Source organism: Seriola lalandi, unplaced genomic scaffold, assembly GCF_002814215.2.
Source record: "Seriola lalandi dorsalis isolate HSWRI2012SDOR001 ecotype SW California unplaced genomic scaffold, Sedor1 jcf7180002054297, whole genome shotgun sequence".
NCBI lineage: Eukaryota > Metazoa > Chordata > Actinopteri > Carangiformes > Carangidae > Seriola > Seriola lalandi.
Window position 1 is genome coordinate 1108019 of NW_019524850.1, and position 13335 is coordinate 1121353.

At 35.7% G+C, this 13335-nt stretch overlaps 1 protein-coding gene across 1 annotated transcript; it reads left to right on the forward strand.

Annotated features, from left to right (window-relative positions):
- Positions 1-153: 153 nt before the first annotated feature.
- Positions 154-8085, forward strand: LOC111655011 (glycerol-3-phosphate dehydrogenase [NAD(+)], cytoplasmic). The gene is made up of 8 exons (XM_023406238.2): positions 154-380; positions 1625-1802; positions 2113-2253; positions 2463-2601; positions 3207-3319; positions 4976-5212; positions 6789-6895; positions 6994-8085. The coding sequence occupies exons 1-8, from the start codon at positions 169-171 to the stop codon at positions 7088-7090; spliced, it is 1224 nt and encodes a 407-aa protein (XP_023262006.2). The 5' UTR covers positions 154-168; the 3' UTR covers positions 7091-8085.
- The last annotated feature ends 5250 nt before the right edge of the window (positions 8086-13335 follow it).

The window sequence follows — 13335 nt, forward strand, 5'->3', positions numbered from 1 at the left end:
AAAGGGGGGGGGGGGGGGGGGGTTTCACATATCTGCGGTCCAGGGCCCGTTATGTCTTATCAGCAGAGGTGTTTATACCGTAACACGTAAGTAAACAAGCAGTAGGTCTCACAGACTGACTTTTGTCCCATTTACTTTGAGTCTACTAACCTCTAGCCAGCGCTATGAATGGATGACCGCACTTGGCCCTGTCCACAGTGGGCGGACCAGTGTCTCCCCCCGGACAGGCCAATAAAATCAGCTTGCAGCTCGGTTTGTTTGTTGCATAACCACACTGCAGGTCCACAGCGGCAACCAGTGCAGGTTCACCTCCGCTCATCGGTTTACCTCTTCACAATGGCAGCTCCGAAGAAAGTCTGCATCATTGGCTCTGGAAATTGGTAAGTCGATGTGTTAATGTACTAAACCGTAAAGCGACGGGGTGTTTCAACATGGCTAACTTTGGAGTAGGTGTTCATCCGTGTATGTTACAGAGTGCTTGCCGTTGCTAGCCAACAGCCGGCTAACGTTAACTAGCTGCATTTTCCATAGTGATGATAAAGAAGTTTGATTTGCAAGGCTTTGTCTATTTGTCTACTCTACCGCTTCGTTAGCTGCAACACAAGTCTGGTTTAGCCTCGGTTAGAGTCACATGTTAAGAAACTGGCTGAGTATACAGAAAACTGGCCACATGTCAGTCACGATTACTGGGATTTTGCGGTCATGTAGCAATAATGTGTCATCAGTAGAAATCCATGATATCTTGTCCTCATTAACACCTCTATAGTGGAAATACGGTAATGTTATTTTACAGCCATCATCAACATATCGACCATCTACAATGGGTATAGTTTTACATGGTTGCCAACAGCAGCCCTCGAGGGGGATGCTCTTTTTCTCTGTATGAAAACCAAATCCCAAACTCTGCTCAACAGTCGCATAGTTTAGAGTTACCTTATCGACTTCAATATCCTTGCGTGGAAAAACGTCGCTTTAGGCCATGAATAAATCATTACAGTCTTCGAGTGAAGTCGGCATATATCTTCAGTTCATCCACCGAAGATAATGTATTCTGTTTAACATCTGTTCTTTGCCCACACTGTGTTGTATTAATAAAGAAATCTCATATAAAGATTATAGTTATTTTTTTTTATACCAAATTGATGTGTTGTCCCAAAATACTAGGAAACGCCTCAAAATTCTGCTTAACCACTATTTAACATTGGTGTTGGGTGGACCAACCTAAAATCACCTGAGTTTTTAATGGAGTTTGGCACGTGGTTGTCTCCATACTGAACTGCAGAGTTTTATATCATCTGATATCATTCTGCTCAGAAAACAGTAGTTTGTGATCAAACAACAGTAGAAAACACAGGAGGAGCCATGATTAGTACTGGCCTGGTGATCGCACCAGCAGCCATGTGATAGTAATTACTCAGTGAGGGGTTTAACAACGAGACTTAAAAGGCAAAATCACTGGATGTTGGATCCTTTCAAGCACCTCAGCTTATCATAAATGTATATCTTATAACAGTTTTCTTGCCATGTTACTTCCATTTTCACAAAATTGAAATGCGGTGTGAATTTAACATGACTGTTTTTATATAAACTTAATGCCAACCTTTTCAACTGTTCAACAATGAAGGGGTTCTGCCATTGCCAAGATAGTGGGTGCCAATGCTGCTCAGAATTCCAAATTCGATGACACCGTAAAAATGTGGGTGTTTGAAGAGTCGGTGAACGGGCGCAAACTAACTGAAATTATAAACACTGACCATGAAAATGTGAAGTACCTTCCTGGCCACAAGCTACCAGCAAATGTGGTAAGAAAGTGTTGGTTTCTTGTCATTTAACAGTAATTCAGTGTTCTTCCTGTTGCTTTTCTGTGTTTTATAGTGCATGAATGTACTGTAGTCCCATTATGTTTTTTTTACCTGCATTTGTCCATGCCACCTTAGATCGCTTCCTCCATTATAAATTGTTAGTCTTTTTAAAAGTGAATCAACTACTGTAATATTAGTTTTCTGCACATGCTCTCACAGCAGGTTGTTAGATGAATTTCATCAGACTTGAATGTATGTCATATCTTTCAGTATCATCCTCATCATTGTCATCTCTTTTCCCCCTTCCCAGCTTGCTGTCCCAGACCTGGTAGAGGCGTCCAGTGATGCAGACATCTTGGTGTTTGTGATCCCACACCAGTTTATTGGGAAAGTGTGTGAAACCATGAAGGGCAAGATAAAGGGTGATGCACTGGGGATTTCCCTCATCAAGGTTCAACTCTGCTATGATTTTTTTTTTTTCCATCCTTTATCTCTCTAATTTTAGTGTGGTGCTACTTCATAATGCATGCCAGACTCAAACAGTCTAAGGCCTGGTTAAAGCAGCCGTAAACCAGTCGTACAGTGTGGTCTTTGACCCAAATACCAGCTTGGTATGGTTTAATGTAAATACTCTGCTTGTGTTTGTTTTTGTTCCACCAGGGTGTTGATGAGGGCCCTGATGGACTAAAACTCATCTCTGATGTGATCCAGGAGAAGCTCGGTATCACCATGAGTGTGCTGATGGGGGCCAACATTGCCAATGAGGTTGCTGATGAGAAGTTTTGTGAGACCACCATCGGTCAGTCTCATACTGTGCTACATGGTTTTAATTTTTATGTTTTGTCTTGACATATTCTTGATTGCTTAGCATAGGATCTTTGTTTTGAATGAAAGGGTTCTTGTTTAATTATGACAAACTTGCACTTAGATCAAGGTTTAAAGTCGCAGTATGAAAGTACAAGCCTTGAAACAGGAAGCATTTTTATGTTCTCAGGCTTTCTGCATTGTCAGCATGGGGGTGAAGGTTTAATCTGCCTTAAAGCTGCTGTGTAAATGACAGTGGGTTGGTTCAGTTTGACATTTTCTTCACATCTTTGCACGTACTACATAACAGCATACCTCATGGGATTTACTATCAGTGTATAAACCAAGAGAGCACTAACCTGTTTTGACGAGATCAGTATTAGTTGGATCACAGCTTACAAATGTAACTTGTTAGAGGATTTGGAGTATTCCAGCTGCACTCTAATAGATGCAAAGTCTGTTTTGTTTTTTTGTCTTTTTTTGTTTTTTTTACCATGACTCACGATAAAAATCTACTCAGATTTGAATAAATTTTACAGGCAATACGAATCATCTTGTAGAGATGCTGAAACATGACCAGGTTCTTTGTTCTGCTTCCAGGATGTAAGAATAAAAACCACGGTGCTCTCCTAAAGGAACTCATGCAGACCAACAACTTTCGAGTTACTGTAGTAGAGGAGTATGATGTGGTAGAAATCTGTGGAGCCCTGAAGGTGAGCTTTCACTACAAAACACAGTGACACACAGAAAAAGAGGGACGAAGCCTATGTCTAAAATTTCACATGTAAGTGCAAATAACTGCACATTTCCTCCTATATAAGTCGCATTTCTCTGTGTTACAACTTGGCTTGTTTTTGGAAAAAGGGAACCAACATAAAACCAGTTTTAGTTGCCTAAGCAAAGTTATTTGTTTGTAAGGAGGTCAGGGAAATTGATATAAACTATAAATGAGGTTAACTAAAAGGTGAGTTGGGGGTGGTGGTGGGGGGGTAGTGTTAAAAAACAAAGAACCAAATATAACCAAAAGAGGACTCAAGATGAACAAGAATTTCAACTGGCTTTCTAAAGGCTGCGGCTCGCACACTCGAGTTTGTTATGAAATACTAAAACCGATTATGCAGTGAAGTAAAGGTCACTATGCAGGGAAAATGGACAAAGGCTGTAAAATCTTCCATAGCAGTTTGTTAACTTTACCATTGTGCAACATAGAAAATAGTTTAACCAGGCGCAACAAGTGTCCACCAAGCAAGCAAAGCAGCTGAAAAGCTATCTGCTGCTCTGTCTTTGTACATGAAGCAAAGCCAGACAATAAATGAATGTACTTGGTTACATTCCACCACTGCAGTCCTGTCTGGTATGATGTATCCTTGTGAAGGTAAACTACTTGATTTTATAAAAAAGATCACGCTGCCTTTAGAAGAATGTTGACAAATGTCAGAAAGTGACATGTAGTTTTGCTTCTAAGCAGCAACACTGACTGAAGCTGGGATGCACGTCTAACTCCAAAGGTTTAAAGCACACTATTTATTTTTTGTGTTATACAGTTGTGAAAGCTGTGAAGTTTGCGTCTGCCTCAAAAGTCAAAGTGCTGCCATTTATCCAGCCCAGTGTTTACAGAATGACATTTAATTTGGTATGCATGTTGAGGATAGATTTTTTTTTTTCATAGTTTTAGCTTGTCAGTTATAAGACATCAGATATTTATCATCTCACAGACTGCACACACATGAACCTGCATCAACTGCAACTAACCATTACCCTACCATTACCCATAACCCTAACTTTAACAGTGAAAAATGGCCATCACAATATCCTAGAGCACAAGGTGACATCATCAGATGTCGTGTTTTGTGAAACAGTCAACAACCAAAGAAAGCTGCAAATTCCAGTTTGAGAACCTGAAACCATCAAATTTGGATTAATTGAACTGATTTTCTTTCTTTATTTTCTTTCTCTATCAACTAATCGATAAATCAACTATAGTTGTACCTTTACCTCTCTGTGCTTTATTGATGTTTGTCCAGTTTAGCAGTCTATACAGTTAACAGGTTTAAATACGTACAAACTCATGTGTATGTAGGTAAGAAATGAGGATGGAAGGAAAAAGTATACAGCGCACCGAGACCTTGGGTTAGGATCTGTAGAGCCTCTAAAAGCCCTAATGTGAGGCACTAAGATTAATGCTCTAGATGTGATTAGAAAATTGAGCTATTCATTTGTTCACTCAACCAAGTTCATTTATTGATTACACACTATTGGAATGTCGTTGCTATCCTCCAGATAGACGACATCTTTCACAAAGTATCCAAGTGTGTCTTCGGCTCTTGTATCTCCAGTCTTTGCTCATGTTTTTGAGTCCGTCCTTTCAGAACATTGTTGCGGTTGGAGCAGGTTTCTGTGATGGTCTGGGCTTTGGAGACAACACGAAGGCAGCAGTAATTAGACTGGGCCTGATGGAGATGATTGCTTTCGCCCGCATTTTCTGCACTGCCGGGCCCGTGTCCTCTGCCACCTTCCTGGAGAGCTGCGGTGTGGCTGACCTCATCACTACCTGCTACGGTGGCCGCAACCGTAAAGTAGCCGAGGCTTTTGTGAAGACGGGAAAGGCGAGCACTTTGATATTTATTTTTGTTTGTTTGTTTATTTATTTTTTGGTACATTTATTTTCTTGAAACAAACACTTAACACGTATGAGTAGTAAAGGAATGTGTGATTGTGTGAACATATGATTTTAAAGTAGTAAAGTAGACATGAGGAAAAGGAGTGTTCTGTGCACTGGGGTACAAACTCTGTTATACTCTATAGTAACAAAATAGGTAGTGCATGCCCTGTAGTAATCCTGGGTTAAAGGTCTTCTCACTCCTTAGCTGATGGTTCACAAAAGCTTTATTGATGAGCAAAATACACAGTGTAGCACCATTAACACAATGAACACACCATAAGAGCTAAGAAGGAAAACCAAAATAAAAACATAACCATCTTGAAATATCTTAATGGAATATGTCACTATAACCATATGATTAGTAGTATTGAACCACAAGCTATTCAAGTAAATATGTCCATATGAATTTTTAAAATGGCTTTTGCTTGCTGTTGTAATTCCTCCTCTTCATACTAGTCCTTAAGAAATCTCTAATGTGGCTCCATTGTAAATGATGACACTGTTGTTTGCTTTCTGCATTTGCACAGTGTCAGCAGAATGGGAAGAACAGGATGAACACCTCTTGTTTCCACATTACTCAAGGTGTTTAGCCGTAGTGCTAACCTTGTAGTTGCACCAGTTAAACAGTGTGAATTGAAACGAACCTGTGACAAACCTTTATGGCCTCATCAGCAGCTGCTAAATAAGCAAAGTATGGTTTCCTGCAAGACACACTTTTACTGTGCTGACAGTCTTGCCGGCATGCAGGGATGTCTAGTCTATAGTTAAGTCTTAGCTTTGTGTGGAAATAAAATTAATTAATTAAACGGTACGATCAATATGATGTAGGATATTTAAACCTACAACAGGCTCGGCTGCTGCTAACTTGTCAAACACTACTACTTCTGCTACAGTCTTTTAACATAACACATACAGGCTGAGTGATACTTATTGTGTTGGTGTTTTATTCAACACTTGCTGCGTCGTTTCTGACACTGTAGATATACAACCTGTCTGTCCTCAGAATTGGCCGTTGTCAGTACTTTGTCTGCATAGCTTTTGTTTTTATCTCCTTACCACAGCTTGATATTGGCTTAGCTGCTACTTTGTGCTCACAAGACAACACAGAGGCAACAAAATAAGAAATCTCTGGATTTAGTGGCATAAAAGAAACAGTGTAATCAGTGTAATTCATCCTTATTGTCACTGCCAGACATGTTTTTTTTATATATAAAACTGATGCTCCAGTTCTGTATGTATATATGTATGTATGTATTCATCAGCTGAGGTTTAAAAAAAGTACATGTTTGTTCTTCTGATCTACCATATTTTTCATACTTCCACCACAGTCTAATAATTCATCCACAGGCTATTTAAACAGCTTGAACATAACAAAGTTCATTTTAGTCTGCCAGATCAGATTCAGAAGTATGTGACTGGTGGAAGCTTGTAAAATTCAGTGTGTGTATCATCTCTTCTGTTTAACAAAAGTTCACACTTCTGTGTGTCATGTTACTTCTTTTATTTCTTACCTTGTTCAGTCCATTGAGGAGCTGGAGAAAGAGATGCTGAATGGTCAGAAGCTGCAGGGACCAGCAACAGCAGCTGAGGTTTATCTCATCCTCAAGCACAAAAACCTCATTGACAAGTAAGTGGAGCAGCAGTACATCACACAGAAGCGCTGGATAGAAAAGACACCAATCCAGTATTATTTTTGGCACTCAACAATACCTCCTCTTCCTCCAGGTTCCCACTGTTCAATGCAGTGTATCAGATCTGCTACCAGGGCCATCCAGTCACAGAGTTCATAAGCTGTTTGCAGAACCACCCAGAGCACATGTAAAAAACCCCCAACTCACAAAGTGCCTTCTAAAGGGAGAACATTACCACTTTTCATCTGTTACCTGTCAGAAATAGATGGAGGATGATCCGACACTCCACAGCTGTCATGCAACTAAACGTCTCCAGCCCGTGAGTGCAGTTCATGTTCACTCATCGGAGAGGTTGCATAACATTTGTGTGTGTTCGACCACTTTGTCTATAACATTCAGTTTCTGACTTTTTTTTTTTATTTCTTTCATTTCCTGATACATACTGAACATTGTGGCGAGTATATGATGGTCCAGTAGCACTTTTTTTTTTTTTTTTTTTTTGCCTGAGATATTTTTTTAGAGCCAGATTAAATCAGAATGCATGGTGTCAGTTTTTAGACACAAGCCAAATTGCAACACTAATATAAGAAGTCCAGACTTCACTGGCTATTAGAATTTAATGGAAAACATGAAGATTAACTCATGTCTTTGTTGACCCTTAAATGCTATTGAGTTACTAACATATTTGCACAATGTTTATATGGCACTACATCATGCATTCAGATTTTCACAGGGCCAACCACTCAGGGCAAAGACCTATTGACAGCCTTCTGTAGAGGGATTTATCCTCATCTAACATTTATGTTGCCGTGCTGTGAATGCCATGTCCATCACACGTTCTTTGATTATAGATGTAATGCCTAACTTTGTTATGTCTTTATATGCTCTAAATGTCTTATGTAATCATAATTCACTATATTTCCTGTCATGTACTGTATTATTAACATCCTGTCAATCACACAGCAACTGTTTTTAATATAACAATGCAAGTGCCTTAGAATGCACGGTTGCTAAATTTTGGCCATTCTTTTTTTCTTTTTTTTGGTCAAACCAAAGACTCCACTACTTAACGTCCGTCCACTACGCCATTTGTTATTGTGATCCTGCCTGACCCTGTTCTCACTCACTAATGCGTGTTGCAGATTATGTCAACATTAAGTCTGTGAATAAATTAATTCTCTCATCATATCATTGCTGGAATTTTTTATTTTATTTTTCACTCTCACATTAGAAAGGCGATTATCTCTATTATATGCAGGTAGATTTGTTTCAGTATTATTTGTGTGAACAAATTGGCAATCCGTGCGCAAATGTGTAATCTATAAATATAAAACACCTTCCCCAAATACAAAAACTAAATTTGCAAATTCACAAAAATATCTTGCAAATATAAAACAGATTTGCAAATACACAAACAACTTCTACAAATAAAAAAATAATCTGTGAATACATTCAATTAATTTACAAATAAATGAAAAGCATATGTGAATATCTTCTTAAAATGTACAACTTTCAAACAGACATGTGAATCAATTTTCTATTTGTGAAGTGAAAAAGTATTTGTGGATCTCAATTCCATGCTTGTGGATTTCAATTTTACACACATGGAATTTTGAAAGAAACTTTCTGCCCCAGTAAACATTCATCTTGCGGACTGTGGGAATGAAAGCAGGGTGCTGGTTTTTTACACTGTGATGATGATGATGATGATGATGATGGTGATGATGAAAATACATTGTATAGACCACATTTCATGCCCAGCCAACTTGAAAAGAGATAACTGGTGTCACTTCTTTACCATTGAGTTTATTGTAATCATTCAGTCCATTCGTGAGACAAGCACTGAGACAAAACTTCTACAGTGAGACAAATCTAAGCATTGAGACAAATTGTTTTTACACAGTGACAGTTTAAGTTTCATGAACGTTTCCGGACCTTTCCAGTTTTTTAAGTTAATGTGTATGTGGTGGAATGTTCACAGCTAGAGTGAGTGACATCACACAGAGTGGGGATAAGCTGTTTCCAATAACACTAAATATTGCATATCACTGTGGATCTTTGTGTTATTTATATCCTGGTAAAACAAGCAGCTGACACTGGAAGGAAGGAGGTCACATACTAACTGATGACCTGCCTTGATGAAAGGACTAACATAATGCATTTCCATTTAGAAGTCTTTGAAAATTAATTGTCAATAGCTTTTCAATTTTCATTTTAATATGGTCATAGAACACCCATGAGTATGTGAAAATGAAAATGCAAATTGGATTACTGAATTTTCTTTTTAATTTTTAATTTATTTTTCTTTTTTTACTTTGCCTGGCTGAAGAGAGGCACAAGAACAGGTGTACTAACTGGGCAGCTCACACAGGTGCCTTGAGTGTCCTTTTTTTTTTTTATGTCTCCTTGTGTTCATATCAGACATGAACACCATATGACATAAAAAAAAAACCAAGCTGGTCAATAAGGCTGGGTCTGTGCTCTGGACTCACCCAGGACTGTTGTGGAGAGACATGCAATGTAAGATTCAGGCCATAATGGACAATACCAAGCACCCTCTCCACAACATTCTGGCAGGACAGAGAAGTAACTGTATAACACCTCAACCAAACAGTTTATTAACATATAAGATCTATATTTACATTCAGAAAGGCCCATACACAAATGTAAAATATGTACATGTGTTTATTTTTCATATATGACATGTATGAATATATGAAGTAAAAATATATATGTATATACAGTATAGCCTATATATGTAAAAAATGTGATAGTATAATATGGCATAAAAAGTCATAGTATAGAATGTCATGAAAATGTCAAACGTAATACTTCATACTATAGTAAGGCATGAAAATATCTTAGTATACTAATGTTCAAAAATGTCAAAAAACATCATAGTATAATAAGGCATAAAAATGTCATAGTACAGTATGGCAAAAAAATTTCATAGTATAGTAGGGCATAAATATGTCATAGCATAGTATGGCATAAAAATAGCACAGTATTTTAAGGCATGAAAATTTAAAAAAAAATCCATAGTATACTAGGACATAAAAATCTCAAAAAACGTCAAAAAATGTGATAGTACAGTAAGGCATAAATATGTCATAGTATAATATGGCATGATAATGTCACAGTATTATAAGGCATGAAAATTAAAAAAAAATTAATTGTATGCCATAAAAATGCAGTAAGGCATAAATATGTCATAGTATAGTATGGCATTAAAATGTCAAAAAACATCAAAGTATAGTATGCTCCCATATTTATTATCCAACCAATTATGTCAATACTTCCAACAGCATTTACAAGACATTCTGCAGTGATAACAAATTAACAACCGTATGAATTGCATATTACAGACAAAATTGCAAAAGAAATACATTATATACAAAAACAAAAAAATGAGTAGGTAGAGACTGATAGGATTTTACATATGTAATTTATCAGTAAGCTGCAGCAAATAGTAATGTTTTAAGACCTTATTTAAATGAGCTGACAGTTTGAGCAGTCCTCAGATATTACAGACCATGTTCAAAAAATATAATCGCATGGTATGCCATAAAACAATGTCATAGTAAAAAGGCATAAAAATGTTATAGAAAGTTGTAGTATAGCAAGGTATAAAATATCATAGGATAGTAAGGCAAAAAAATTTCAGAAAATGTCATAATATAATATGGCATAAATATATCATAGTATAGTGAGTCATAAAAAGTCATAGTATAATATATCATGAAAAATATCATGCTTCAATAACACACACACCACAATTTTTTTTCTCCCACATTTATTAACCAAATACTTACATCAATACTAACAACAGCATTTACAAGAGGTACTGCAGTGATAACACATTAACAACCATATGAATTGCATATTAAAAAAATTACATAAGCAATACATAATATAAAAAACAAACAAAAATATGAGTACTTAAAGACTGATATGATGTTACATGTGTAATTTATCGGTAAGTTGCTGCAAATAGTAATGTTTTAAGACCTAATTTAAATGAGCTGACAGTTTAAGCAGTCCTCAGATATTTCAGACCATGTCCAAAAAATATAATTGAGGGGCGTCGTGTAGCGTAGTGGTTTAAGCAGGCGCCCCATGTGTAGAGGCTACAGTCCTCGCTGCAGTCGGCCCCGGTTCGAATCCCGCATCGGACGGCCTTTCACTGCAAGGGGTTTAAAGGCATAAAAAGCCCAAAAAAATATACTTTAAAAAAATATATATATATATAATTGAATGGTATGCCATAAAACAATGTCATAGTATAGTAAGGCATGAAAATGTAAAAAAAACTTCATAGTATAGTATGGCATAAAAATGGCAAAAAACATCATGATATAGTAATTCATAAATAGGTCATAGTATAGTATGGCATAAAAATGTAATAAAAAATCAAAGTACAGTAAGGCCTTAAAATGTAATAAAAAGTCATAGTACGGTAAGGCATGAGAATGGTAAAAAATGTCATAGTATAGTATGGCATAAAAATGTCAAAAAACGTCATAATATAGTAAGGCATAAAAAGTCATAGTATATTTTGGCCTAAAAATGTCATAAAAAGTCATTGTAGAGTAAGGCATAAAAATGTCAAAAAACCTCATATAGTAAGGCTTAAAAACTCTTAGTATAGTATGGCATAAGAGTCCAAAAACGTCATAGTATTGTATTGCATAAAAATGTCAACAAACGTCATAAGGCATAAAAAGTCATAGTATAGTATGGCATAAAAATGTCATAAAAAGTCATTATACAGTAAGACATGAAAATATCATAAAATATCATAGTATAGTAAGGCATAAAACCTCAAAAAACATCATATTATAATAAGGCATAAAATTGTCAAAAAACATCATATTATAATAAGGCATGAAATTGTCAAAAAACGTCATAGTACAGTATGGAATAAAACGTCAAAAAACGTCATAATATAGAATGGCATAAAACATCAAAAAACATCATAGCATAATAAGGCATAAAATTGTCAAAAAACGTCATGTTATCGTATGGCCAAAAACATCATAGTATAGTATGGCATAAAAATGGCAAAAAACTTCAGAGAATAATATGGATTAAAACGTCATAGTATTGTATGGCATAAAAATGGTAAAAAACGTCATAAGGCATAAAAAGTCATAGTATAGTATGGCATAAAAATGTCATAAAAAGTCATTATACAGTAAGGCATAAAAATATCATAAAATATCATAGTATAGTAAGGCATAAAAAGTCATATAGTATTGCATAAAAATGTCATAAAGAGTCATTGTACATTAAGGCATAAAAATGTCAAACGTCATAGTTTATTAAGTCATAAAAGTGTCACAAAACGTCATAGTTTAGTAAGTCATAAAAAAGTCATAGTATAGTATGTTATAAAACGTCAAAAAAAGTCATAGTATAGTAAGGAGTAAAATTGTCAAAAAACGTCATAGTATAGTATGGCAAAAAATGTCAAAAAACTCCATAGTATAGTATGGCATAAAATTGTCAAAAAACGTCATATAGTATGGATTAAAACGTCATGATATAGTATGGAATAAAACGTCAAAAAACGTCATGATATAGTATGGCATAAAATTGTCAAAAACCACATAGTATAGTATGGATTAAAACGTCATAATATAGTATGGCATAAAATGGCAAAAAATGTCATTGTATAGTAAGGCATAAAATTGTCAAAAAATTTCATAGTATAGTATGGATTAAAACATCATAGTATAGTAAGGCATGAAACCTCAAAAAACGTCAAATTATACTAAGGCATAAAATTGTCAAAAATGTCAGTATAGAATGGCATGAAATTGTCAAAAAATGTCATAGTATAGTGAGGCATAAAAATGGAAAAAAACGTCATTATATAGTATGGCAAAAAACGTCATAGTATAGTAAGGCATAAAACCTCAAAAAACGTCATAATATAGAATGGCATGAAATTGTCAAAAAATGTCATAGTATAGTATGGATTAAAACGTCTTAGTATAGTAAGGCATAAAACCTCAAAAAACGTCATAGTATAGTGTGGCAAAAAATGTCATAGTATAGTATGGCATAAAACTTCAAAAAACATCATAGCATAATAAGGCATAAAATTGTCAAAAAACGTCACAGTATAGTATGGATTAAAAATGGCAAAAAAAATGATGGTGTAGTATGGCAAAAAATGTCATAGTAGAGTAAGGCATAAATCCTCAAAAAACCTCATAGTATAGTATGGATTAAAATGTCATAGTATAGTAAGGCATGAAATTGTCAAAAAATGTCATTGTATAATAAAGCATAAAAATGGCAAAAAAATGTAATTATACAGTATAGCAAAAAATGTTATAGTCATGATATAGTATGGCATGAAATTGTCAAAAAACGTCATAGTATAGTATGGATTGAAACGTCATAGTATATTATGGCATAAAATGGCAAA

What these genes read in the sequence shown, in the direction of transcription:
- LOC111655011 (XM_023406238.2), top strand. Translation starts at nt 169, where the DNA reads ATGGATGACCGCACTTGGCCCTGTCCACAGTGGGCGGACCAGTGTCTC. An exon ending in ATCATTGGCTCTGGAAATTG is followed by an intron (nt 381 to 1,624) that starts GTAAGTCGATGT and finishes TCAACAATGAAG; the next exon opens with GGGTTCTGCCATTGCCAAGA. An exon ending in CACAAAAACCTCATTGACAA is followed by an intron (nt 6,896 to 6,993) that starts GTAAGTGGAGCA and finishes CTCTTCCTCCAG; the next exon opens with GTTCCCACTGTTCAATGCAG.